Below are 27,459 nucleotides of genomic sequence, written 5' to 3' on the forward strand. Positions count from 1 at the left end.
AAATCTCCTGCCACCGTTTCTCTTGAAGTGGCGAAGATATGTTTTTCTCCCGCATTCATGCATAAATGAACAAAACAAAAACAGGAATTGTGTTAATAAATTGAACAATTTATGATGATATATCCGATTGGTAATGAACAAATTAACAAACTAAAAACAAATTATTTTTTATTGAGATTTACAAATTGAACATTTCAGGGTCTGTAGGGGGTGGTTTTTCTTTTGTATTTTTCGTAGATGCCTCTACAGCTTAATTTGAAATTCGGAGGACTCTTTGCCAAACGTGTTTAAGGATCTAGTTTAGAAAGACCTTAGCATGACTCTTTTTGGATAAGGCATTGAATCTTGAAACCGAACGGGTGAGATTCGGATACGGGAACGAACCGCTTATTTTTGGCAATATATCTTGAAAAGTACGTTCAAACACAAGACAAGGATCGTTTTCATGAAATCCTAATCATGGCACTAGGCGGGTTGAATCATGCATTTAGAACATTGTATTTGCTACTTGTATATGGTCACTTTGCTTTAAAGTTAATTAAGGGAACCTAAGGCCGATTTATCCAAAAATTATCTTTGTTAAGCGTGATATAACCTTTGTATGTTGTTGTATTTTTAGGGTTATGAATAATACAAACAATATAATTCATGCGGAAAAACCATAAAGCAAGGAATCCAAATTAATTGCCACATAGTCAATTAGCATAATTTAGGTTACATACAGTGTGATGTGTGCCTTCCCTACCTGCTCCCGAACCGAACAAGAACAAGTATTTAGAGCTTCAAGTGTCGCCCCTCCGTAGAAAGTCCACGGCACATTCGATCCGCCTTAGGTTCAACCAACTAGGATATTACTAAGGTTTTATGCACTCGGGTTAGGCTATAATTAAACTATTTTCTCCCTTGAATACAATATATGCAAAGAATAAGATTTGATGTATTGATATGTATATAAATTATGAGGACCATCCTCATATTTATAGAGCAGGAAATAAGGGATTTGAGTCTTACTAGGAAAACAATTACCAATCCCTTTAGGATTGAAATTCTTAACCAATTAGAATTGCAGCAATAATTAAACTCTTAATTAATCCAGTTCTAGGAGGACTAAGAAAACTAATACTCAAAGCCAAAGTTACTTGGCGACTAAGTAATCGGACATTGCTTGAGGCCCAAGACGAACCTGAAGGAAATATGTCCTTCACCCAAGGTGCATTAGTCCAATACCAAGGTTCAGATTAATTACGAACAATTAATTCAGTGAGATCAAGTGATCGGAACAGCTAGCTGGAGCAATGCTTCATATCAGTGAGTTCTAATCTATATTAGGCTCACAACTTACTGTTGACTGAACCTATAAGGTCACAACATTGGCATGTAACAGATCACCGGGTTAAATGAATAGGAATAAACTCATTTAATAACTTTTCTGGAAATTAGTTCGGAAAAACATAATTATACGATTAAACATTGGATTGTGAAATCGTATATCGTATTGCGTATATTCGTAAGCTAGGCGAGACGAATAATCGTATCGTACGACATTGGATCGTCAATTATGAAACGATAAATAAATTGTCGAAGGATAATTTTGTAACGCCCCGACCTCTAATTCAATTATTAAGCATAATTAGCAACGGAATTAACCTAATTTGGTCGGGACATTACCTGCCGTAACTCCCTCTTGGGAATTACAAGGCAACCATCAATCATAAGCTATCAAATCCCAAAACTCAATATAATAATCCTTTATATTACCAAAATAAAAGTGCATAACTTACTAAAAGTTCTTAATTAAACTATTATAACTTTAAGCATAAACTAGGTGAATATTATAATGGTGAAATTCCTCGCCAACTAATCGTTTCCATCGTTCCCCGCAGTACCTAAAACAGAAAACAAAACGGTGAGCCGAAGACTCAGTAACGAACTATTCTAGCAGCGTAAATTCATTTCAATTCATTTTATTTAATAACACAGGGAGAATAGAGTATAGTAAATCATTTTATAAATTCCTTTATTTAATTCATTTATAGATTTAGGGTGCACATGCTAGCTGTGGCAAGTATGACATGGTGGAACGTCTTCCACGATGGACCGCTGTCCATAAAACATGGGGCCTTGGCCCGAAAAACATGAGAGCCTTGGCTCAATGGGCGGATGTCCCATGGGTACATGCATGACCGAGAATAGTAACTTGTGAACATATACCGCCAAACGGACTATGTCTTTCACTTTCATTTATCATGTTTCGTTTAATTTTACATTTTAGCCTTTTTACTTCAGTTGAAGTAACATATTTCCTTTGGATCATACGATCAAACATGGTTTCTTGTAAACAGCATTTTATAAGACATTCAATCAATCATAATACCATTTTATAAGAAATTCAATCAATCATGAAATAAGGAATAATTCCATCAAAACATATTATAATAAATAATTCAATCAAATCATATTTCATTTCCCGCAATTCAATAAAACATGTCAAAACATTCAGTTCATAAATCAATCATAACGTGGTAATTTCATAAACGTATTTATAAGGGAATTGCGGGTACTAGCAATAGCCGTTACCTTAATTCCGCGACTTTGCTAAGGGATTTTCGTTGGTTCGTTCGTCCTGAGCTCCGAGTCCAATTTCTTTCAAAATATTAAATAATTGAATTAGTACTAGATCGATAAATAAATCAATAGTTTATAAAATCATAGATTTATAATTAATAAATTTTATAAATAAAGAGTTTTAATAAAATATACTTTCGAAATTTAATGAAAATAATATTAATCTAATTTTCAATCAAAATATATATGTATATATATTTATTTCATAAATTGTTTGTCATGAATATTATTTAAATTCCATTTTTGTTAAATAAATCTAGTAATTTCCTTTATTAAAATCAATAATTAAACCTGAAAAATAATAAATAATTTTATTAGTAAATATTTATATCATAGAAATAAATTAAAACATGAAACTAATAAATTAGGAAAATCTGAAATCATAAGTTGGTTTCTTACCCAAGGCCCAAATTAATTTGGCCCAATTTAATTTTGTGGGTTTTAAGGGATATAACCAAAAACCAAAAATTTGGTTTTGGTTTTCTGGAAGCAGAACACGGAACAGGGGAGGGGAGAACACGAAGAGGCGGAGAGGAGAGGAGGGAGGTGGCTGCCTGGCCGGCTCGGTGGTTTGGCGTCGCAACCCCGCGCCGGTAAAGGCGGCAGTTAGGGTGGGTGATTTGCCGCGGCGATACGGCGAGGCAAGAGAGGAAAAGGTCGTGCGAAAAAAAAGAAGCAGAGGATTCTTGGTGTGGTGGTTCTGGGCGAAGGGAGGGGACGACTCGGCGGCGAGGGTGGAGGTGACTGAAGGTGGTGGGGCGTGACGGCGGTGGTGCAGCGAGGCAGAGAAGTGGGAGGAAACAGGGGAGGGGCGGGGGACCGCGAGGGGAAGAAGAGGGAGAAGGGGGGTACGGTGGGTATGCGGTGGTGAATTGGTGATTGTGGTGGTCGAGTGGTGTTGGACGGAGGTAGACAGTGGGGGCAGTGGTGGTTGAGGTGGTGGCAGTTGGTGTTTGTGGTGGTGGTGGTGAGTGATGGTCCGAATCACAGGAAAATAAAGGGAGTGAAATTGAGTTTTTGATTATGATTTTTGGTTGAGGAAATTGGTCTCTGATTGTTGAATTTGTAAAGGGAATGAGTAAGAATCCAATTTGAACTTGGCAATGAATGTGTATCAGATTGAGGGAAAAGGAGAAGGAAGGAAGAAAATGGTTTCTTCCTCTGGTTCACGTGAATAGCAGGAAAAAGGAGAAAACAAATGGAATTTTATTCTTGAGGGCATTTTGGTCATTTCACAAGATTAGGCCAAAATTCTGAAATTTGTTGCTATTTTTGGAAACTACTAAAAATAGAAATGTTTAGTTTAAAATAATTCTTAATAAAAATATCGTTAACGAAAAATAAATAAATTTTCGTTTATAAATTTATCGTTTAAAATAAATCGTAAAAACGATTAAAATAACGAAATTCGATTATTCATAATTATTTAAAACGAAATCAAGTTAATAATTTTTTTATTTTATTTTAATAAATCGAGTTTAAAATTCCGGGGTATTACATCCTTACCCCCTTAGAAAAAGTTTCGTCCTCGAAACTGGAGCTCAGTCAAACTAGCCATCCATAGAAATCATACAATTCGCACTTAATCATTCTATTCGTTGCACAAACATGATGAAATAACATTATAACATAATTATTGAAATAGCACATTAAAATTCATACATCTTATTGCTTCTCAACGAATAACTGGGGGTATTTCGATCTCATTTGCGCTTTGACTTCCCAGGTGGCTTCAGATGTCAAGTGATTGGCCCAGAAGACTTTAACCATTGGAATTACTTTGTTTCTAAGTCGTTTCTCTCTTTGTTCAAGAATTTCGATTGGTTTCTCCTCGTAAGTCAGATCGTTTCGCAACATCAAGGGTTCGTGAACAATCACATGGCTGGGATCAGGAACATATTTCCTTAACATGGATACGTGGAACACATTATGCACCTTTTCCGAATCGGTCGGTAAAGCAAGTCGGTATGCTACTTCTCCTATTCTTTCTAATATCTCATATGGCCCGATGTATCTTGGGATCAACTTCCCAGCCTGACCAAACCTCATTATTCCTTTTGTGGGTGAAATTTTCAAGAACACGTGATCACCAACTTCAAATTCTAATGGTCTTCTTCGTTGGTCTACATAACTCTTTTGCCTACTTTGCGCTGCTTTCATTCTCGATTGGATTAAACGAATCTTGTCGGTAGTTTCTTGAATCAATTCTGGTCCTATGACACGTGCTTCATCGATATCACTCCAACATAATGGTGTTCGACATTTTCTTCCATAAAGAGCTTCGTACGGTGCCATACCAATGGTGGCCTGATAACTGTTGTTGTACGAAACCATAGGTAGAAACTTCTCCCAGGTTCCTTGAAAATCCAAAATACATGCTCTCAACATATCCTCGACAATTTGATTGGTACGTTCTGTTTTTCCATCAGTCGTTGGGTGGAATGCAATACTAAAGTTAAGTTTCGTTCCAAGAGCTTTCTGCAATTCTTTCCAATAGGTTGATTGATACCTTGTATCATGATCAGAAACAATCGAACTAGGTACTCCATGCAACCGCACAATAGTGTTCACATATAGTTCAGCAAGTTGATCCAAACTTGAATTGTTCTTCATTGCTAAGAAATGCGTTGACTTTGTTAATCGATCAACAATGACCCAATAGCATTCATCCCCTTGGTTGACCTTGGCAACCCTACGATAAAATCCATTGAAACTGAGTCCCATTTCCACTCTGGCACATCCAGAGGTTGCAGCAAACCTGCTGGTCTTTGATGCTCTATCTTAATTCTTTGACACGTCAAACATTTAGCCACATATTCTGCCACTTCTTGCTTCATGTTTCTCCACCAATACACTTGTCTCAAATCCTTATACATCTTATTTCCTCCAGGGTGGATCGAGTATGGCGAACTGTGAGCTTCCTCTAAGATTCTCTTTTTCAACTTTTCGTCGTTTGGTACGCATAATCTCCCTTGAAATCTCAACGTGCCATCTTCTTGCACTACAAAACCAGGTGACTTCCCATTTTGCACTTCGTTTCTTATTCTTTCTAATTGCAAGTCCTGACATTGTGCTTCCTTAATCTCATCAATCAAAGTTGGCTTCATTACCAACGTATACAAACATACACTTCCTTTCTTAATGAACTCAATTTCCATCTTTTGCAGATCATCTTGGTTGGCTCGAGAAAAAGTTAGGATTGAGCTTAGGTGAGATTTTCGACTTAATGCATCGGTAACCACGTTAGCCTTTCCGGGATGGTATTGAATATCAAGATCATAATCTTTAAAGAGTTCTAACCACCTACGTTGTCTCATGTTGAGCTCTTTCTGAGTGAAAATATACTTAAGGCTTTTATGATCAGTGAAAATTTGACACGAAACTCCATACAAATAACGTCTCCAAATCTTAAGGGCGAAAACAACAGCTGCAAGTTCAAGGTCATGGGTAGGGTAGTTCTGTTCATGGACTTTGAGTTGACGAGAAGCATAAGCTATAACTTTTCCATTTTGCATTAAGACACATCCTAACCCATTCTTAGAAGCATCACTATAAATAACAAATCCTTCAGTTCCAGATGGAAGGGTAAGAATAGGGGCAGTGGTGAGACGTTTCTTAAGTTCTTGAAATGCACGATCACAGTCATCATTCCACACAAATTTGGTATTCTTCCTAACTAGTCGGGTTATGGGTAAGGCAACCTTAGAAAAGTCTTGAACGAACCTTCTATAGTATCCAGCTAAACCCATAAAACTCCTTACTTCAGGGATATTAGTTGGTCTAGGCCATTCCACAATTGCTTTTATTTTCTCAGGGTCAACAAATATACCTTTCTCAGAAATAATATGACCTAAAAATGAGATTTCCTTAAGCCAGAACTCACACTTTGATAACTTGGCATACAATTGGTTTTCAATCAATGTTTCTAACACTTTTGTCAAATGAACCTCATGTTCCTCATTACTCTCGGAATATACCAAAATATCATCAATAAAAACAACCACAAACTTATCAAGGTAGGGTTTAAAAATACGGTTCATTAAATCCATAAATACAGCTGGTGCATTGGTCAACCCAAAAGGCATGACAACAAACTCATAGTGACCATATCTAGTTCTAAAGGTTGTCTTTGGAATATCCTCAGGTTTAATTCGGAGTTGAAGGTATCCACACCTCAAATCAATTTTAGAAAATACTTTTGCACCTCGAAGCTGGTCAAACAAATCATCAATACGTGGTAAGGGATACTTATTCTTAATGCTGATCTTGTTTAACTCTCTATAGTCTATGCATAACCTCATAGTTCCATCCTTTTTCTTCACAAATAAAACAGGGGCTCCCCAAGGTGAAACACTAGGTCGAATATATCCTTTTTCAAGTAACTCATCTAGTTGTTTCTTTAATTCTTGTAACTCAGATGGTGCCATTCTATATGGTGCCTAAGAGATGGGGGTGGATCCTGGAATTAACTCAATGCTAAAGTCTAATTCTCTTGGTGGGGGCATACTAGGTATTTCTTCTGGAAAAACATGTGGGTACTCACAAACAACGGGTATATCGGTAATGGAAGATCCAGGGGTATTTAGGTCAATAATACTACACAGATAACCGGAAAAACTACTCTCAATCGTTTTATGGGCTCGCAAAGCATGGACAATCTGGATCGTTGGTTCTCTTACTAACTTATGGAATGAAATTCTATCTCCATTTGGCGTTCTAAGGGTCACACTTTGCCTCGAACAATTAAGGTTAGCTTCATACTTAGTCAACCGATTCATTCCCAAGATTACATCAAATTCAGATAGGTCAAAAGCTATTAAGTCCGCTAGAAACTCAACTTCCTCTATTATAATAGGACAATTCTTATACATGGTTCTACATTTCACAATTTCTCCGCTAGGAAGGGCAACACTCATAGCATGAAAGTCACAACATGGTTTCAAAGTTAAACATTTAGCAAGCAATGGAGAAATAAAGGAATGCGAAGCACCGGAATCGAAAAGAACATGGGCAGGTGAAGAATGCACTAGTAGAAAAAGGCTTATTTGCATCCCCGCATTTGCCACGCCATTCTGAACATGTGACGCAAATGACAAATTTTAGCATAAAATTTAGTCATTTGCGTCGCAGCTTTGTTAAACTGCGACGCAAATGACTCTAGGATGCCCCCCAGAGTCATTTGCGTCGCAGATTAACAAAGCTGCGACGCAATTAACTCAATCAAGTGCGTCGTAGCTTTGTTAAACTGCGACGCAAATGACTCTGGGGGGCATCCTAGAGTCATTTGCGTCGCAGTTTAACAAAGCTGCGACGCAAATGTGTTTTGATTTTTTTTTTTTCGAATTCGCGCTCAGCTTAATTGCTTAGGAACATTCTGACTTAGGTTAATATTGCTCGACACTGCTTCCCTCCCAAACCAAACCAACACCAACACTAGCTGCGTTGTTCTCACCGGCGGCTTCACCGGCGGCTTCACCCTGTTCACTGCCGTCGTCGGTGCTTCACTGCCGTCGTCGTTGCTTCACTGCCGCTCACGGCCAAGGAAGTCCTCCTGCTCCCTCTTCTCTGTCGCTGTCACAAACTGCCGCCGCGGTGTTGCACAGTGTTGCCGCGGCACAGCCGCCCCTGCACACTTCCCATACTACCACCGCCCCCTGCACCACCGCCCCCTGCACGTCCCGTTGCTCTCACATCTCTCCTCTCTTCAATAATTAATTAGGTATTATTTACATTTAAGATTGAATTTTAATTGAATTTTAATTGAATTTTAATTGTGCATTTTAATTATAATTCTGGATATTTTGATTGGAATTTTAATTGTACATTTTAGTTGAATTTTAAGATTGAATATATTATGATTGTGGATATTATTTAATTGAATTTTAATTGTGCACATTTAAGATTTAGGTTTTGTTGAATTTTAATTGTAGTTTTTGATGAATTGTAATAGGTTATTATAATAGTTGGTTTTGTTGAATTTATTTGTTTATTACATTTAGGTTTTATTGAATTAAGGTTATGAAATGAAATTCGGGTTTGTGAATTTGTGATGTGAAATGAATTGTACTATGGGAACTTGTTATTAGTTATGGTAGGTTTTGTTGGAAGCCATGGATTTATAATGATATGAATAGCCTAGTTTATATTCTAACCTTTGACAAAATTTGGTCATATTGTTTTATCTTTAGTGGTTGAAAATGGATCGGAGTTGGATGTATGGTAGTAAACGATTTTCTACAAGGTTCTTACAAGGGATTCAAGAGTTCATTAAGGTTGCCTTGAAACATCAATCAGAACATGAATCAAGTTTAATTCTGTGTCCTTGTTGTGATTGCAATAATTCAAGGGGGTATCGGGATATTGATGATATTGTTGATCACATAGTTCGTCGCGGTTTTAAGGGTAACTACACGACGTGGACATGGCATGGTGAGAGCATAGATCATGGGGCAAGTTCTAGTATGCCGAGCTCGAGTCAGCATAATCATTGTGATAATGGTGATGATAATGAAATTGAGGATGATATTGGTGTTGAAAGTGAGGAAGAAGAGGAGAAAGATAGGATAGATGATATGATGCATGATGTGGAAGACCATCATTTCGTTGAGCGTCCCCATATGTATGATAGTATAATCAAAGCTTCCGCAACACCATTATATCCTGGTTCTACACAAACTGTACTTGGTGCCGTCATCGAATATTTCAACTTAAAGGTGGAAAACGGTTGGACCAACAAGAGTTTTTCACAGTTTTTGGAGGCCACGTCTGGTAATCTTCCTGAAGGAAACAAACTTCCAAGGTCTAACTATGAGGCCCAGAAGCTTATGTGTCCTTTGGGTATGGATTATGAGAAGATACACGCGTGTCCAAATGATTGCGTGTTGTATCGAAAGCAGTATGCAAATCTGCATGAGTGTCCAAGATGCGGATTGTCCCGTTACAAGATCGTGGAGAATGATGCAACATCAACTAAGAAGAAACCTTCTCCGGCTAAGGTGCTTTGGTATCTTCCAATTATACCAAGATTTAAGCGCCTTTTCTCAGAAGAGAAAACTGCAAAACTCTTGAGGTGGCATGCCGAAGGGAGGAAGAAAGATGGGTTAATGAGGCATCCTGCTGATTCTCCACAATGGAGGAACATTGATCGAAAGTACAAGGTCTTTAGGGAAGAAGTTCGGAATCTCAGGCTTGGTCTTTGCACGGATGGAATGAACCCATTTGGGACACTTAGTACCCAATATAGCACTTGGCCGGTTCTTCTCACCATATACAATTTGCCTCCTTGGTTATGCATGAAGCGTAGATACATCATGTTGTCGCTCTTAATCTCTGGGCCTAAACAACCCGGAAATGACATAGATGTGTATCTAGAGCCACTCATTGAAGATTTGAAATTGTTGTGGGATGAAGGGGTGTTGATGTTTGATGCATACACCAAAACCAATTTCACTTTACGTGCCATGATTTTTTGTACGATAAATGATTTCCCGGCTTATGGAAATTTGTCAGGGTATTCTGTAAAGGGAAAGAAGGCATGTCCAGTTTGTCATGATGATTTGGTCTCGAGGCGCCTAAAATTTTGTGGGAAAGATGTGTACATGGATTACCGGATGTATCTTCCTGAAGATCACCCATTTCGAAAAGAGAAGGAAGCTTTTAATGGAGAATTGGAGATGAGAGAAGCTCCTGCCCCCTTATGTGCGTGTGAGGTTTATGAACGGGTTAAAGACATTGAGACAGAGTTTGGTAAGCCTTATAAAGGTCAGCCAAGTGGTGGTTACAAGAAGAGGTCTATCTTTTGGGATCTCCCATATTGGAGAGATTTGGAAGTTAGGCATTGTTTGGATGTAATGCATATTGAGAAAAATGTTTGTGATGCCATTGTTGGGACATTGTTGAATATGCAAGGGAAAACGAAGGATGGGCCTAAAGTTAGACAAGATATGGCTGCTATGGGTCGCTCCGAGTTGGCACCTCAAGAAAGGGGAAAACGCTGGTACCTTCCCCCAGCTTGTTTCACCCTGTCTAAAAAGGAGAAAGTTAGCTTTTGTGAGTCTTTGCATGGCTTAAAGGTCCCTGCCGGTTACTCTTCAAATTTTCGTAGACTTGTGTCCATGTCTGACTTGAAATTAGTTGGAATGAAATCTCATGATTGTCACGTGTTGATGCAACAATTGCTGCCGGTTGCAATTCGAGGGATATTGCCGCCACAAGTGAGGTATACCAGTACAAGATTGTGTTTCTTTTTCAACACAATTTGTAGCAAGGTGATCAATCCAACAATACTGGATGATTTGCAGGCTGATGTACTTGAGACCATGTGTCGGTTTGAAAAGTATTTTCCGCCATCATTCTTTGACATGATGCCTCATTTGATTATTCATCTTGTTCGTGAAATTAAGCTTTGTGGGCCAGTTTGTATGAGGTACATGTATCCCTTTGAACGGGAAATGGGTACCTTGAAAGATAGAGTGATGAATCCGGCCAAACCTGAAGCTAGTATTGTCCAACGAACCGTCGCGGAGGAAGTTGCTGCATGGGTTTCTCAATATATGGCACGTTTGAAAGAAGTCGGAGTACCAAAGTCTAGACATGATGGGAGACTTGGGGGTCAAGGTACAATTGGCAAGAAAAGGATATCAATCAGTTCTGAAATGATGTGTAAGGTTGAGCTGTTTGTGGTGCAAAGTCTTAGTGAAGTCCATCCATACGTGGCTGAGCACATGAACTTTCTTAGAGAGCAATATCCTTCAAAAAATGGTCCTCAACTGATAAAAGAGCATAATCGTTCATTCCTCACATGGTTCAAGCGTCGAGTGATGGATCAATTTTTCGACACGCCTAATGAGGTATCTGACATGGTGAGATGGTTGGCATATGGTCCTAAATGTCAAGTCATATCTTATGAGGGGTACGACATCAATGGCTATTCTTTTTACACGAAGCGACAAGATGACAAAACGACGATGCAAAATAGTGGTGTTACGGCAATATGTTTGTCTTCAGAGTATGCTAGTGTAAAAGATAGAACACTTGTAGATAAGACGAACTCTTACTATGGAGTCATTGAAGAAATATTAGAGTTGGAATATAAGTATTTTAAGATTCCTCTATTCCGGTGCAAGTGGGTTGATATTAGTCGCGGTGTCAAAAAGGATGAACATGGGTACCTGACACTTGTAAACTTTAGTCGAGTTGGGCATCTTGCAGATCCTTTCATATTAGCATCATAGGCAAAACAAATCTTTTACATGGTTGACCCTGCCGATCGTAGTTGGTCAGTTGTTCTGGAAGGCAAAAGAAGAATACTTGGCGTTGAGGATGTAGATGATGAAGAAGAGTATGATGAGCAGTTTAATGAGATTCCACCTTCCTCCTGGCATATCCCTCAAATGATTGACGATGTTGACATGAGTTATACACGCCGAGATCATGATGAAGGATTTTATGTTGAAAAAGAGAAATAGTGAGATAGGTACTATTTTGGCAACTATTTTTTCACCAAGTTAATTTGTAGATTAGTTAAAAGTTGGGTTCGAAAATGTCATTTTTGCCTAAATATGTACTATAACGACCCAATTACCCTTAAATGTGGAATAATAGATTAGTACGAGGCTTAGAAAGTTATAACTATGCATATGAGACATGTAATAAGTTTGAAAACATTCCTTAGGTTGTTTGGTTCAAAGTTGGGTTCGAAAATGTCATTTTTGCCTAAATATGTACTATAACGACCCAATTACCCTTAAATGTGGAATAATAGATTAGTACGAGGCTTAGAAAGTTATAACTATGCATATGAGACATGTAATAAGTTTGAAAACATTCCTTAGGTTGTTTGGTTCAAAGTTGGGTTCGAAAATGTCATTTTTGCCTAAATATGTACTATAACGACCCAATTACCCTTAAATGTGGAATAATAGATTAGTACGAGGCTTAGAAAGTTATAACTATGCATATGAGACATGTAATAAGTTTGAAAACATTCCTTAGGTTGTTTGGTTCAAAGTTGGGTTCGAAAATGTCATTTTTGCCTAAATATGTACTATAACGACCCAATTACCCTTAAATGTGGAATAATAGATTAGTACGAGGCTTAGAAAGTTATAACTATGCATATGAGACATGTAATAAGTTTGAAAACATTCCTTAGGTTGTTTGGTTCAAAGTTGGGTTCGAAAATGTCATTTTTGCCTAAATATGTACTATAACGACCCAATTACCCTTAAATGTGGAATAATAGATTAGTACGAGGCTTAGAAAGTTATAACTATGCATATGAGACATGTAATAAGTTTGAAAACATTCCTTAGGTTGTTTGGTTCAAAGTTGGGTTCGAAAATGTCATTTTTGCCCAAATATGTACTATAACGACCCAATTACCCTTAAATGTGGAATAATAGATTAGTACGAGGCTTAGAAAGTTATAACTATGCATATGAGACATGTAATAAGTTTGAAAACATTCCTTAGGTTGTTTGGTTCAAAGTTGGGTTCGAAAATGTCATTTTTGCCTAAATATGTACTATAACGACCCAATTACCCTTAAATGTGGAATAATAGATTAGTACGAGGCTTAGAAAGTTATAACTATGCATATGAGACATGTAATAAGTTTGAAAACATTCCTTAGGTTGTTTGGTTCAAAGTTGGGTTCGAAAATGTCATTTTTGCCTAAATATGTACTATAACGACCCAATTACCCTTAAATGTGGAATAATAGATTAGTACGAGGCTTAGAAAGTTATAACTATGCATATGAGACATGTAATAAGTTTGAAAACATTCCTTAGGTTGTTTGGTTCAAAGTTGGGTTCGAAAATGACATTTTTGCCTAAATATGTACTATAACGACCCAATTACCCTTAAATGTGGAATAATAGATTAGTACGAGGCTTAGAAAGTTATAACTATGCATATGAGACATGTAATAAGTTTGAAAACATTCCTTAGGTTGTTTGGTTCAAAGTTGGGTTCGAAAATGTCATTTTTGCCTAAATATGTACTATAACGACCCAATTACCCTTAAATGTGGAATAATAGATTAGTACGAGGCTTAGAAAGTTATAACTATGCATATGAGACATGTAATAAGTTTGAAAACATTCCTTAGGTTGTTTGGTTCAAAGTTGGGTTCGAAAATGTCATTTTTGCCTAAATATGTACTATAACGACCCAATTACCCTTAAATGTGGAATAATAGATTAGTACGAGGCTTAGAAAGTTATAACTATGCATATGAGACATGTAATAAGTTTGAAAACATTCCTTAGGTTGTTTGGTTCAAAGTTGGGTTCGAAAATGTCATTTTTGCCTAAAAATGACCTAGGAAAACGTCATTTTATGGGTTAGAATCGAAATAATGACAGCATGCATGATTGATGGTGTCTTTCATGGGTTTCGATCTGTTCCAAAATGTTGCAAAGCTCTGATCAGTTCTGTGCACTGATCTGCACAGTTCTGATCTAAGCTGTGCAGATCAGTGCACAGAACTGGTCAGTTCTGATCAGTTCTGTGCACTGATCTGCACAGTTCTGATCTGAGCTGTGCAGATCAGTGCACAGAACTGGTCAGCTCTGATCAGTTCTGTGCACTGATCTGCACAGTTCTGATCTGAGCTGTGCAGATCAGTGCACAGAACTGGTCAGCTCTGATCAGTTCTGTGCACTGATCTGCACAGCTCTGATCTGAGCTGTGCAGATCAGTGCACAGAACTGGTCAGTTCTGATCAGTTCTGTGCACTGATCTGCACAGTTCTGATCTGAGCTGTGCAGATCAGTGCACAGAACTGGTCAGCTCTGATCAGTTCTGTGCACTGATCTGCACAGTTCTGATCTGAGCTGTGCAGATCAGTGCACAGAACTGGTCAGTTCTTTATTTTTATTTTAAAATCCTGCTTTTGAAGGTATGTAATTTTGATGATTTTCCAATGCAGTAGCGTCAGGCATGGATGAAGATCAACACGCAAATTCAGGTCCTTCTAACAAATCACCAAATCAAGTGCCCCAAAAGCAAAAAAAAAAGCCAAGAGGCCCTACAAAAGGAATAAAATCCATGCCCGGGGTTCCAAGAATAATTGAATGGGATCACTTGGACCGACCCACAGGGAAATGGGCAACGGATTACAAGAATCACATTGGCGAGATAAGTCGCGTAAAGGTTTCAATATTGATCAGAACCTGGGAAGATGTTTCACAAGGAATAAAAGACACTTTGTGGGAAGACGTCAAGGTAACCGGTTTTATTTTGGAAATTCAGTTGTACATATCTACGTGTCTTTTTCATGTGCTAAAAGACTTTCTTGTTCCTTTTCTTTTTCTTTCATTTAGAGAGAATTTCATATCACAGATGAAACTAAGAAAGAAGTTGTCTTAAAGAGTTGTGATAAGCGTTGGAGGGAATTCAAATCAAGATTGACGACTGGTTGGATCCGGGGTACAAGAAAAAGGCCAAAAGATGAAAAGATGCCATATGATTTGTATAGTTATATAACTAAGGATATATGGAAGGAATTTGTGAAGATACGTACCTCCGAAGAAGCTGAGGTATAAAAATTATTCTTATTTAAAGTCTTGTTATAATCTAAGTTTTATTTTGTTGTAATAATTTCTTTTACCCCCCTAAAATTAGGAAATAAGTGAGAAAGCAAGACAAAGTCAATCTTTCAACATATATCCTCATCATATGGGACAGAAATCATATGCTGAAATGACAAGTGAATGGCAGAGAAAAGGGTACATTCCCTCAGTTTCTTCGTCATCTGAAGGTTCCTCTGCGTCTACAATTTCTTCAAGTTTGCCGAGTAGGACATGTTTATGGCTTCTTGCAAGATCGGTACCAGATGAGAAAGGAAATCCTTACTTGCCGGATCAGGGCACACAAAAGGTCAAAGAAAATATTGTAAGTTCATTTAACAATTTTGCGTAATGTTGTGATTCCTCTAATTTCATATATGTTCTTAACTATGAAACCAAGTGTTGAACTTTTCTCAAAACCATTTGATTTCATGTAGGATGAATGGAAAAGGAAACAAGATGAAGGGGAATTTGTTCCCAAAAGTGCACGAGATGATGTCTTATCTCGTGCACTTGGTAAGACTAAAGAAGGGAGACCACTAACATTTGGTGGTGGAGTAGGCATCAAAGCTGTGTGGGGGACCGGAGAGCGGCGTAGCTTTCGACGGTATGGAGATGCGGAGATGGAGGAAATGGAAGCAAGAGTGACCAAAAGGGTCAAAGATGAGACAATACAAGAGATGAACTCCAAGATGGATGCCATGGTCATGGAGAAATTTATCACATTTGCTAAAGAACTTGGTGTCCAAATACCAAGCCATATGAGGATAGACGCAAATGTTCATAGTAGTTGTCGTTCCGGGGGTTTAGATCCATTTGCCGACATTACGGTATGATAATTTGTGTTTTTCAAGTAATTTGTTTCTAGTTAATTCTATTGAACTTTTCTAACATGTTACATTGTATTTGCGTTATTGTTCAAAATAAATAATAAGGAACCTGTCCCGTGCCATCTATACCTGAACATAGGCTCGGAGAAAGTCTTTGTTGCCTATGGTACCATATGTCCAGAGTTGCTCCTTGATCACCACAACGACGTCACGTCCGATAACGTGAAAGTGAGCGTTGATGATTTTGAGCCCCCGTACAAAGAAGCTCCCGTCCCCGTGCCTTCTCAATATATTAAGAAACTTGCTCAAGCTCATGGTACCTTCACTCAGTGGCCAAAGCATTTGGTGTCGCTTATGAATGAGGAGGTAACTAACATATGCATGATAATTTGAAGTAGAACTATTATACCATGTATGCTCACTAATATGTATATCGTTATTTGAAAATCATACCTCAGGTAAACAAGCCTACAAGTAAAGAGCCTAAAGGGAAAGGGAACAAAGGGAAAGAGATAGTGGTTGGGGGAAGTGGAACAAAAGCGTCCAACACTAAATCAAAAACCTATTTCCTTGAAAATTATAAAGTGCAAAATTTGAGTGGTAAGTGCAATGTGATGAAAACTATGATGTTGGGATTAAAAGAAGGGGAGCACGTTAAGGTACATTGCACTAAAAGGACATTCAATATGGAAAAGGACTTTGAAATTAGTGTCACCGTTGAAGACACCGATCAACTTCTCTCGGGAGCATGGCTCAATATATCAATAATACAAGTTTTTGTTACGTGAGTTACCTAAATTCATATTTTGCCCCTAAATTTGATTTTTATGATTGTCTTAACGTTCTTACACTCTATATTATAGGGCTTTGAGTGAGTTGTGTTTTCACGATGATTGTCACCCCAATAGTATTGGATTCATGTGCCCGGAGATGATCTCGGCCACCATGTTAAAGTCCGATGCAGATCGAATTCTATTGTACATGACGAGGTCCATGAGTGCACTTAGTTCTAAGACATTCATCTTAAGTCCATACTACGAAAAGTATGAAAATTACTTTGAACTTCGTTTTTAATTGATTGTTATAAATTTAACTTTTTTTTTTCTAACTACATACGTTTATTGTTTGTATGTAGGAGTCACTGGATGCTTTTAGTTCTTTGCTTGTCTAAACGTGAGGTCTACATATTTGATTCTCAACAGAAGAAGAGAAATTTGATGATTAAGGAGCCACTAAACAAGTAAGTAAAGTATGCATATGAAAATGCCATTTTTGCCTAAATTTTTGCCTAAGGTTCTTTAGTTCAAAGTTGGGTTCGAAAACATCATTTTTGCCTAAAAATGACCTAGGACGACCCAAATAGCCTTGAATGTGAAATAATAGATTGTAAAGGGCCTTAGAAAGTTATAACTATGCATATGAGACGTGTAATAAGTTTGAAAACATTCCTTAGGTTCTTTGGTTCAAAGTTGGGTTCGAAAACATCATTTTTGCCTAAAAATGACCTAGGACGACCCAAATAGCCTTAAATGTGAAATAATAGATTGTAAAGGGCCTTAGAAAGTTATAACTATGCATATGAGACGTGTAATAAGTTTGAAAACATTCCTTAGGTTCTTTGGTTCAAAGTTGGGTTCGAAAACATCATTTTTGCCTAAAAATGACCTAGAACGACCCAATTAGCCTTAAATGTGAAATAATAGATTGTAAAGGGCCTTAGAAAGTTATAACTATGCATATGAGACGTGTAATAAGTTTGAAAACATTCCTTAGGTTCTTTGGTTCAAAGTTGGGTTCGAAAACATCATTTTTGCCTAAAAATGACCTAGGACGACCCAAATAGCCTTGAATGTGAAATAATAGATTGTAAAGGGCCTTAGAAAGTTATAACTATGCATATGAGACGTGTAATAAGTTTGAAAACATTCCTTAGGTTCTTTGGTTCAAAGTTGGGTTCGAAAACATCATTTTTGCCTAAAAATGACCTAGGACGACCCAAATAGCCTTGAATGTGAAATAATAGATTGTAAAGGGCCTTAGAAAGTTATAACTATGCATATGAGACGTGTAATAAGTTTGAAAACATTCCTTAGGTTCTTTGGTTCAAAGTTGGGTTCGAAAACATCATTTTTGCCTAAAAATGACCTAGGACGACCCAAATAGCCTTAAATGTGAAATAATAGATTGTAAAGGGCCTTAGAAAGTTATAACTATGCATATGAGACGTGTAATAAGTTTGAAAACATTCCTTAGGTTCTTTGGTTCAAAGTTGGGTTCGAAAACATCATTTTTGCCTAAAAATGACCTAGGACGACCCAATTAGCCTTAAATGTGAAATAATAGATTGTAAAGGGCCTTAGAAAGTTATAACTATGCATATGAGACGTGTAATAAGTTTGAAAACATTCCTTAGGTTCTTTGGTTCAAAGTTGGGTTCGAAAACATCATTTTTGCCTAAAAATGACCTAGGACGACCCAAATAGCCTTGAATGTGAAATAATAGATTGTAAAGGGCCTTAGAAAGTTATAACTATGCATATGAGACGTGTAATAAGTTTGAAAACATTCCTTAGGTTCTTTGGTTCAAAGTTGGGTTTGAAAACATCATTTTTGCCTAAAAATGACCTAGGACGACCCAAATAGCCTTAAATGTGAAATAATAGATTGTAAAGGGCCTTAGAAAGTTATAACTATGCATATGAGACGTGTAATAAGTTTGAAAACATTCCTTAGGTTCTTTGGTTCAAAGTTGGGTTCGAAAACATCATTTTTGCCTAAAAATGACCTAGAACGACCCAATTAGCCTTAAATGTGACTACTACGTATATAATTGCATTTACATGTGTAAATAAAGTATATAATTGCACTTACATGTAAAATATTCTTTGCATTTACATGTGTAAACAAAGTATATATAATTGCATATTTTATCGAATGTGTAGTGCTTTTCGGAGTTACAAGAGACTAGGTGGACAATCTAAGGGAACTAAATTAACATGGATTCCAGCACAGGTATATATATATATATAATTAGTTTATTATTTACCTAAGAAATAAGTTTTTCAAAATTATAACATACAATGTGATAGAAATTTTACTTGTGTTATTTATTTTAATGCATTTAGTGTGCTCAACAACCGGGATCACTAGATTGTGGCTACTACGTCATGCGTTTTATGTACGACATAATAATGAATCATGGTAATAGTCAAGATCTTACTAAGGTATGTTCTCATAAACTACGTACTTTATATAATAAATTGAAGTACACAAAACTATTATATTGATCAATCGTTGATAAATTGAATTATTTACACTTTTTTAGGATTTTTCAAGAACATTGCCCTATTCACCGGAGGAGATTAATGAGGTGAAAGATTTTTGGGCAGATTACTTCATGAACAATGTCGAATTTTTAGCTTAATTTGTAATATGAACTTGATCTCTAGCTAGCTACGTACCTTTGTTGTAATAATTTTATGTTTGTTGTAACATGTTGGTTGATCGATCTATGACGAATTTAATTGCCTTTTATTGGGAACGTTAATTACGTTGTAAACTTTAGTGACAGGTATTAATTATAAATGTATTCCCGGTACTGGGAATGAAGCGTCTCATTTCAAAGACGATCATGTCGGAATTTCCAACTAAAATATTAAAAAACGAATATTTTTTTTAAAAAAATAAGTCATTTGCAACGCACGTTAGCTCAATGTGCGAGGCAAATGACTTAATTTTTTGGCGCTAAAATTGTCATTTGCAACGCACATTTAGCTAATGTGCGTTGCAAATGACTTTTCAGCACCATGCCTAAAAAGTTATTTGCGTCGCACATTTAGCTAATGTGCGACGCAAATAACTTTTCAGGCATGGTGCTGAAAGTCATTTGCAACGCACATTAGCTAAATGTGCGTTGCAAATGAACCTTATTTGCGTCGCACATTTAGCTAATGTGCGTTGCAAATGACTTTCAGCACCATGCCTGAAAAGTTATTTGCGTCGCACATTAGCTAAATGTGCGACGCAAATAAGGTTCATTTGCGTCGCACAAATGTGCGACGCAAATGACTTTTAGTCATTTGCGTCGAGAGCTTTTGCCACGCACGATGTGCGACGCAAATGTGCTTAAAAGTGCGATGCAAATGACCCTTTTTCCACTAGTGATGGATAGAAAAGGTACCAGTGATAACATTATCATCCTCATCTGCTTCATCTTGTCTCATCACAAACACTCTTCCAGTTGGCGGGGGTAGTGGTGGATTGCGGTTTGAACCTCCTGCATTGTTGTTCCGACCACGATCGTTGTTAGTTGAAACTGGTCCTCTCATGGTTGGCGTCACTTGATTTGGGAAATCTCTGACGTAATGATCATGGCTTCCACATCGATAGCAAGCATTCGTGCCAACACGACATTCACTCTCAACATGACTCCTTTTTCCACATTTGGCACATCCTTACGACCGCTTTTTCTTTCCTTGGATTCCTTGTCCCCTATTATTTCCTTGACTACCATCATTTCTCCTTTGATTTCCTTGATATCCATGGTTAGGCTTCTTTGCTCCTCCTGGACCTTGGTTATCATTTCTCCTTTTATACCCAACATTCTTCGCTTCCCGAAGCAGTACCACTCGCTCTACATTAGCTGCAATATCAACCATATCTTGATAGGAAGTAAACCTTTGAGTGGACAACCTATCTTGGTACTTAAGGTGCAGACCTCGCTCGAAACGGTTCATCCTGGACTGCTCTGTCGACACCAGGTCTGGTGCGAACCTTAACAGCTCCATGAACTTATTTGCGTACTCTAGAACACTCATTGTTCCTTGCTGCAAGTGCAGAAATTCATCTTCCTTTTGCTTCCTTAATGATGGTGGATAAAACTTATCTCTCATTAACTTCTGGAGTTGGTTCCAACCAAATCCCGGCACATTCTTTCGTTCCTTGTTTACTTTCCACCATAATCCTGCTTGGCCCGTTAAATAAAACACGGCAAAGTCAACTCTCCATTTCTCCGGGCATTGCAGGGTTTCAAACAACTGATCGATGCGACTTATCCAATCCTCGAATTCAACTGGATCGGGCTTGCCATCGTAGGATGGTGGGTTGATCGTTGAAAAGCTCTTGAACATCGTTGCGCTCTCGTTCCCACTTACATCTTTCTTTTTCCGGGAAACTTGAACTAATTCGGCCAACATCGCACTTACATTTTCCAATCGCTCCATTCTTTCCTCATGGCCGTCGACATGGACATATTCCTTGTGGATCGTGTCGTTATCATCATGAACATGGTGCTCGTTGTGAGCTCCGTTGGTAACATCATTGTTAGCTTCGATAGTCGACATTCTGCATGACATGTCTTATCAGATTGAAGCGGATAATCAATAGAAAATAAGCCCTTTAACCCGTTCCTACACTCACATTCATGTTCATTTTAGCTTAACTTAATCATGATTTTTAGAAAATTTCTTTCTACTTAATTCCTTAAAACTCTTTGCTTAAAGCCTAATGATCTAATTACGTGCCAAAACCCGTGAGGTTTAGCACTAATGGTCCAGAACCTTCGCTCGGATACCAAACTGTAACGCCCCGACCTCTAATTCAATTATTAAGCATAATTAGCAGCGGAATTAACCTAATTTGGTCGGGACATTACCTGCCGTAACTCCCTCTTGGGAATTACAAGGCAACCATCAATCATAAGCTATCAAATCCCAAAACTCAATATAATAATCCTTTATATTACCAAAATAAAAGTACATAACTTACTAAAAGTTCTTAATTAAACTATTATAACTTTAAGCATAAACTAGGTGAATATTATAATGGTGAAATTCCTCGCCAACTAATCGTTTCCATCGTTCCCCGCAGTACCTAAAACAGAAAACAAAACGGTGAGCCGAAGACTTAGTAACGAACTATTCTAGCAGCGTAAATTCATTTCAATTCATTTTATTTAATAACACAGGGAGAATAGAGTATAGTAAATCATTTTATAAAGTCCTTTATTTAATTCATTTATAGATTTAGGGTGCACATGCTAGCCGTGGCAAGTATGACATGGTGGAACGTCTTCCACGATGGACCGCTGTCCATAAAACATGGGGCCTTGGCCCGAAAAACATGAGAGCCTTGGCTCAATGGGCGGATGTCCCATGGGTACATGCATGACCGAGAATAGTAACCTGTGAACATATACCGCCAAACGGACTATGTCTTTCACTTTCATTTATCATGTTTCGTTTAATTTTACATTTAAGCCTTTTTACTTCAGTTGAAGTAACATATTTCCTTTGGATCATACGATCAAACATGGTTTCTTGTAAACATCATTTTATAAGACATTCAATCAATCATAATATCATTTTATAAGAAATTCAATCAATCATGAAATAAGGAATAATTCCATCAAAACATATTATAATAAATAATTCAATCAAATCATATTTCATTTCCCGCAATTCAATAAAACATGTCAAAACATTCAGTTCATAAATCAATCATAACGTGGTAATTTCATAAACGCATTTATAAGGGAATTGCGGGTACTAGCAATAGCCGTTACCTTAATTCCGCGACTTTGCTAAGGGATTTTCGTTGGTTCGTTCGTCCTGAGCTCCGAGTCCAATTTCTTTCAAAATATTAAATAATTGAATTAGTACTAGATCGATAAATAAATCAATAGTTTATAAAATCATAGATTTATAATTAATAAATTTTATAAATAAAGAGTTTTAATAAAATATACTTTCGAAATTTAATGAAAATAATATTAATCTAATTTTCAATCAAAATATATATGTATATATATTTATTTCATAAATTGTTTGTCATGAATATTATTTAAATTCCATTTTTTTTAAATAAATCTAGTAATTTCCTTTATTAAAATCGATAATTAAACCTGAAAAATAATTTATAATTTTATTAGTAAATATTTATATCATAGAAATAAATTAAAACATGAAACTAATAAATTAGGAAAATCTGAAATCATAAGTTGGTTTCTTACCCAAGGCCCAAATTAATTTGGCCCAATTTAATTTTGTGGGTTTTAAGGGATATAACCAAAAACCAAAAATTTGGTTTTGGTTTTCTGGAAGCAGAACACGGAACAGGGGAGGGGAGAACACGAAGAGGAGGAGAGGAGAGGAGGGAGGTGGCTGCCTGGCCGGCTCGGTGGTTTGGCGTCGCAACCCCGCGCTGGTAAAGGCGGCAGTTAGGGTGGGTGATTTGCCGCGGCGATACGGCGAGGCAAGAGAGGAAAAGGTCGTGCGAAAAAAAAGAAGCAGGGGATTCTTGGTGTGGTGGTTCTGGGCGAAGGGAGGGGACGACTCGGCGGCGAGGGTGGAGGTGACTGAAGGTGGTGGGGCGTGACGGCGGTGGTGCAGCGAGGCAGAGAAGGGGGAGGAAACAGGGGAGGGGCGGGGGACCGCGAGGGGAAGAAGAGGGAGAAGGGGGGTATGGTGGGTATGCGGTGGTGAATTGGTGATTGTGGTGGTCGAGTGGTGTTGGACGGAGGTAGACAGTGGGGGCAGTGGTGGTTGAGGTGGTGGCAGTTGGTGTTTGTGGTGGTGGTGGTGGGTGATGGTCCGAATCACAGGAAAATAAAGGGAGTGAAATTGAGTTTTTGATTTTGATTTTTGGTTGAGGAAATTGGTCTCTGATTGTTGAATTTGTAAAGGGAATGAGTAAGAATCCAATTTGAACTTGGCAATGAATGTGTATCAGATTGAGGGAAAAGGAGAAGGAAGGAAGAAAATGGTTTCTTCCTCTGGTTCACGTGAATAGCAGGAAAAAGGAGAAAACAAATGGAATTTTATTCTTGAGGGCATTTTGGTCATTTCACAAGATTAGGCCAAAATTCTGAAATTTGTTGCTATTTTTGGAAACTACTAAAAATAGAAATGTTTAGTTTAAAATAATTCTTAATAAAAATATCGTTAACGAAAAATAAATAAATTTTCGTTTATAAATTTATCGTTTAAAATAAATCGTAAAAACGATTAAAATAACGAAATTCGATTATTCATAATTATTTGAAACGAAATCAAGTTAATAATTTTTTTTTTTTTGATTTTAATAAATCGAGTTTAAAATTCCGGGGTATTACAAATTTAATCGCAATACGAAAGCAACCCACGAGCCGGAGCGCACAAGCGCAAGGCCCATGGGCGCAGGTGCATGGCAATGCAGCGCTGGCCCATAGGCCTTACTGTTGTGTGGCGCGCGCGGACAAGGCACAAAGCAAGCAGCAGCTCGCAGCCCGCGGCCCATGTTGCTGTGCACGCATAAAGCCCCTCGTGGGCTTGCTGGCCGGCCAATGGCCTTAGGCCTTGGTCTGTTGGCTTGCTTATTATCTAGGTTATTTTAATAACCAAAATATATGTTTTTCTCATACAATTCAGATTACACACATAAAACCCTAAGGAAGAGAGAGAAACCCTAATTCTCTCTTAGCCTCCATGGATGTGTTCTTCCCAAAAGCACAAACTCTTGAGTGAAGTCTAAGCTACGAAGCTCAAGACGGATTTGAACGTGTCGGTGAACCAAATAGAGGAACGACAATTGGAGTTCTTTGTTCATGTTCGTGAATCATAAACTAGGGAAAACACGCTACGAATGTAAGTTTGCTTAATCTGTGCTTTATACATGTTTCCTGGCTTTGGGGATTGTTCCACACATGTTAATATGTATTTAATTGTATTCCCCTATAGTGGTATCAGAGCCTTATGTATTAAAGTACTTTTTAGCATGAATTATATGTTTTTGTATGCTGTCGAATTTTTTCGAATTTTTTGTTGAATTTACGAAATATTGTGGATTATTGGATGAATCGTATAATATGTTCTGAATTTAAAAAGTGTCAAAATTTCGATTTTTCTGACCCTAATTTGATTGAAAATGATTTTTTAAGATCAACTCATGAGAACAGAATTGGAAAAACAGGCCTCAAAGTATGAGTTTTTGGGGGTTTTTGTTAATGAACGAATTAAAATTAACAAAATCGAAAAGTATTTTAATTAATTGGTCGACCTAAACTACTCGTAATTGATTGAAATTTTGACATACTGTTCTTGGGTATATTTTAAAATTATGGAAAAAATTTCGGCCATAAATGTTAAGTATAAACCCTAATTTCACTTTCCCCAATTTTGTAATTTTTAGATCGCAAATTGATTTTTTAAAATAATTTAGATTTGGAAATTTGGTTAATTGGGAAAGGGAATATAATTTCATATAAAGTGGCAGTTTTTAAAAATTATTGGATTAAAATTTTGATTAGATTCGTTAATTTTAATCGTCACTCAAACCAAATTGGTAAAAATCTGAATTTTGAATGTTAAGAACGATTTAAAATTTTGGATTCGATTATCAAAATGTTCAAATTTTTGTTGACATTGTTCGTTCGTCAAATTTGAATATAGTTAGCCTAGATTTGATAAATTTTGCAAAATTGGATTGTTGTAAAAATTAAATAAATCGTAAACTTGTTATTTTTCGAAAATAAAAAACGATTAATTTGTTAATTTTATGAAAAATAACTAATGCAAATATGGTTTCGTGAAATTGAATTATTTTTTTAATTAGTTGGTTCGTATGACACAAACCAAAGGCACGAGACAAAGGGGTGTGCAGTGCGTGTGGTGAAGGAAATGTGTACTTCACCCAAGGTGCATTAAGTCTAATACCAAGGTTCAAATTAATTACGAACAATTAATTCGGTGAGATCGATCAAGTGATCGGAACAGCTAGCTGGAGCAATGCTTCCGATCAGTGAGTTCTAATCTATATTAGGCTCACAACTTACTCTTGACTGAACCTATAAGGTCACACCAATGGCATGTAACAGATCACCAGATTAAATGAATCGGAAATTCATTTAATAGCTTTTCGGGAATTAGTTCGGAAAAACATAATATACGATATGACGTTGGATCGAAATCGTATATCGTATCGCGAATATTCGTAAGCCGGGCGAAACGAATAATCTTCCGTTCGACGGTGATTCGTCGTGTATGATACGATAAATAATAGCCGTAAGACGTTCGTCGCGAATACGAGCCGCAATGGAGCTGCCGGCCCGTCGAGCCAAGCGCGCATGCGCTCAAGGCCCAACGAGCCAGCAAGCTCGCGTGCAGCAAGCAAGCCAGCCCGCGGCACAACGTGTGCGCGCACAAGGGGCAGTAGCGCAGCGAGCATAGCAAGCAAGGCCCGCGGCCCATTGCTGCTGCTCGGCTGCTGTGGGCTTCGGCTTCTGCTGGGCTTGCGTGTGAGTGTGGGCATGCGTGTGGTCGGTCAAGGCCTTGTGTCTTGGCCGGTTACACAAATATAACCTTAGGGTTATATTCCACACTCCCAAGTTGTTTTTCCTAACCCAAAAATCTAATTCAGAAATTACGTAGTTTCAGTTTTGCTCTCTACACAAAACTGTTCTTCCCAAAAGCAAACACTCTTGAATATTGTCTAAGCTACGATTATCAAGACGGATCTAAACGTGTCGGTGAACCAAATAGAGGAACGAAACTTGGAGTTCTTTGTTCGTGTTCGTGAATCATAAACTCGGTAAAACACGCTTCGAATGTAAGTTTGCTTAATCTGTGCTTTATACATGTTTTCTGGCTTTGGGGATTGTTCCGCACATGTTATATGTATTTAACTGTATTCCCTTACATGAGCCTTATGTATTAAAGAATTTTTTAGCATGATTATATGTTTTTGTATTATGTCGAATTTTCCTATATTTTTCGTAATTTTTTCGAATGTTTCTGGATTATTGGATAGATCGCACGAAGCAGTTCTGAATTCGAAAATTATCGAAATTTTGATTTTTTTGACCCTAATTTGATTGAAAACGATTTTCTAAGATCAACTCATGAGAACATAATCGCAAAAACAGGCCTCGAAGTATGAGTTTTTGGGAGTTTTTGTTAATTAACGAATTAAAATTAACAAATTCGGAAAGTTTTTCAATTAATTGGTCGACCTAAACTACTCGGAATTGATTGAAAATTTTACCTACTGTTCTTGGGTATATTTTTAAAATTTTGGTAGAACTTTCTGCCATAAATGTTAAGTATAAACCCTAATTTCACTTTCCACAAATTTGTAATTTTTAGATCGCTAATTGATATTTTAAATAATTTAGATCTGGAAATTTGGTTAATTGGGAAAGGGAATAAAATTCATACAAAGTGGCAGATTTTAAAAATTATTAGATTAAAATTGTGATTAGATTCGTTAATTTTAATCGACACTTAAACCAAATTGATAAAAATCTGAATTTTGAATGTTTAGAACGACTTAAAATTTATGATTCAATTATCAAAAATGTTCAAATTTTTGTTGACATTGTTCGTTCGTCAAATTTGAATATTGTTAGCCTAGATTTAATAAATTTTGCATAATCGGATTGTTGTAAAAATTAATTA

The 27,459-nt window shown here is 37.2% G+C and overlaps 1 protein-coding gene across 1 annotated transcript; it reads left to right on the top strand.

Moving 5' to 3' along the window:
• Positions 1-14,503: 14,503 nt before the first annotated feature.
• LOC130461157 (uncharacterized) lies at positions 14,504-17,045 on the top strand. The gene is made up of 6 exons (XM_056829133.1): positions 14,504-14,856; positions 14,955-15,170; positions 15,256-15,525; positions 15,638-16,396; positions 16,489-16,814; positions 16,894-17,045. Exons 1-4 carry the CDS (start codon positions 14,572-14,574, stop codon positions 16,034-16,036), a joined length of 1,170 nt encoding a protein of 389 aa, XP_056685111.1. The 5' UTR covers positions 14,504-14,571; the 3' UTR covers positions 16,037-16,396; positions 16,489-16,814; positions 16,894-17,045.
• Positions 17,046-27,459: the final 10,414 nt, after the last annotated feature.

The sequence above is a fragment of the Spinacia oleracea genome, chromosome 5, assembly GCF_020520425.1.
Source record: "Spinacia oleracea cultivar Varoflay chromosome 5, BTI_SOV_V1, whole genome shotgun sequence".
Lineage (NCBI taxonomy): Eukaryota > Viridiplantae > Streptophyta > Magnoliopsida > Caryophyllales > Amaranthaceae > Spinacia > Spinacia oleracea.

Bases quoted from the DNA above. Each gene is read 5' to 3' on its own strand.
- LOC130461157 (XM_056829133.1), top strand. From the start codon at position 14,572: ATGGATGAAGATCAACACGCAAATTCAGGTCCTTCTAACAAATCACCA. The intron at 14,857-14,954 runs GTAACCGGTTTT...TCTTTCATTTAG, and splicing joins CTTTGTGGGAAGACGTCAAG to AGAGAATTTCATATCACAGA. The intron at 15,171-15,255 runs GTATAAAAATTA...CCCTAAAATTAG, and splicing joins GTACCTCCGAAGAAGCTGAG to GAAATAAGTGAGAAAGCAAG.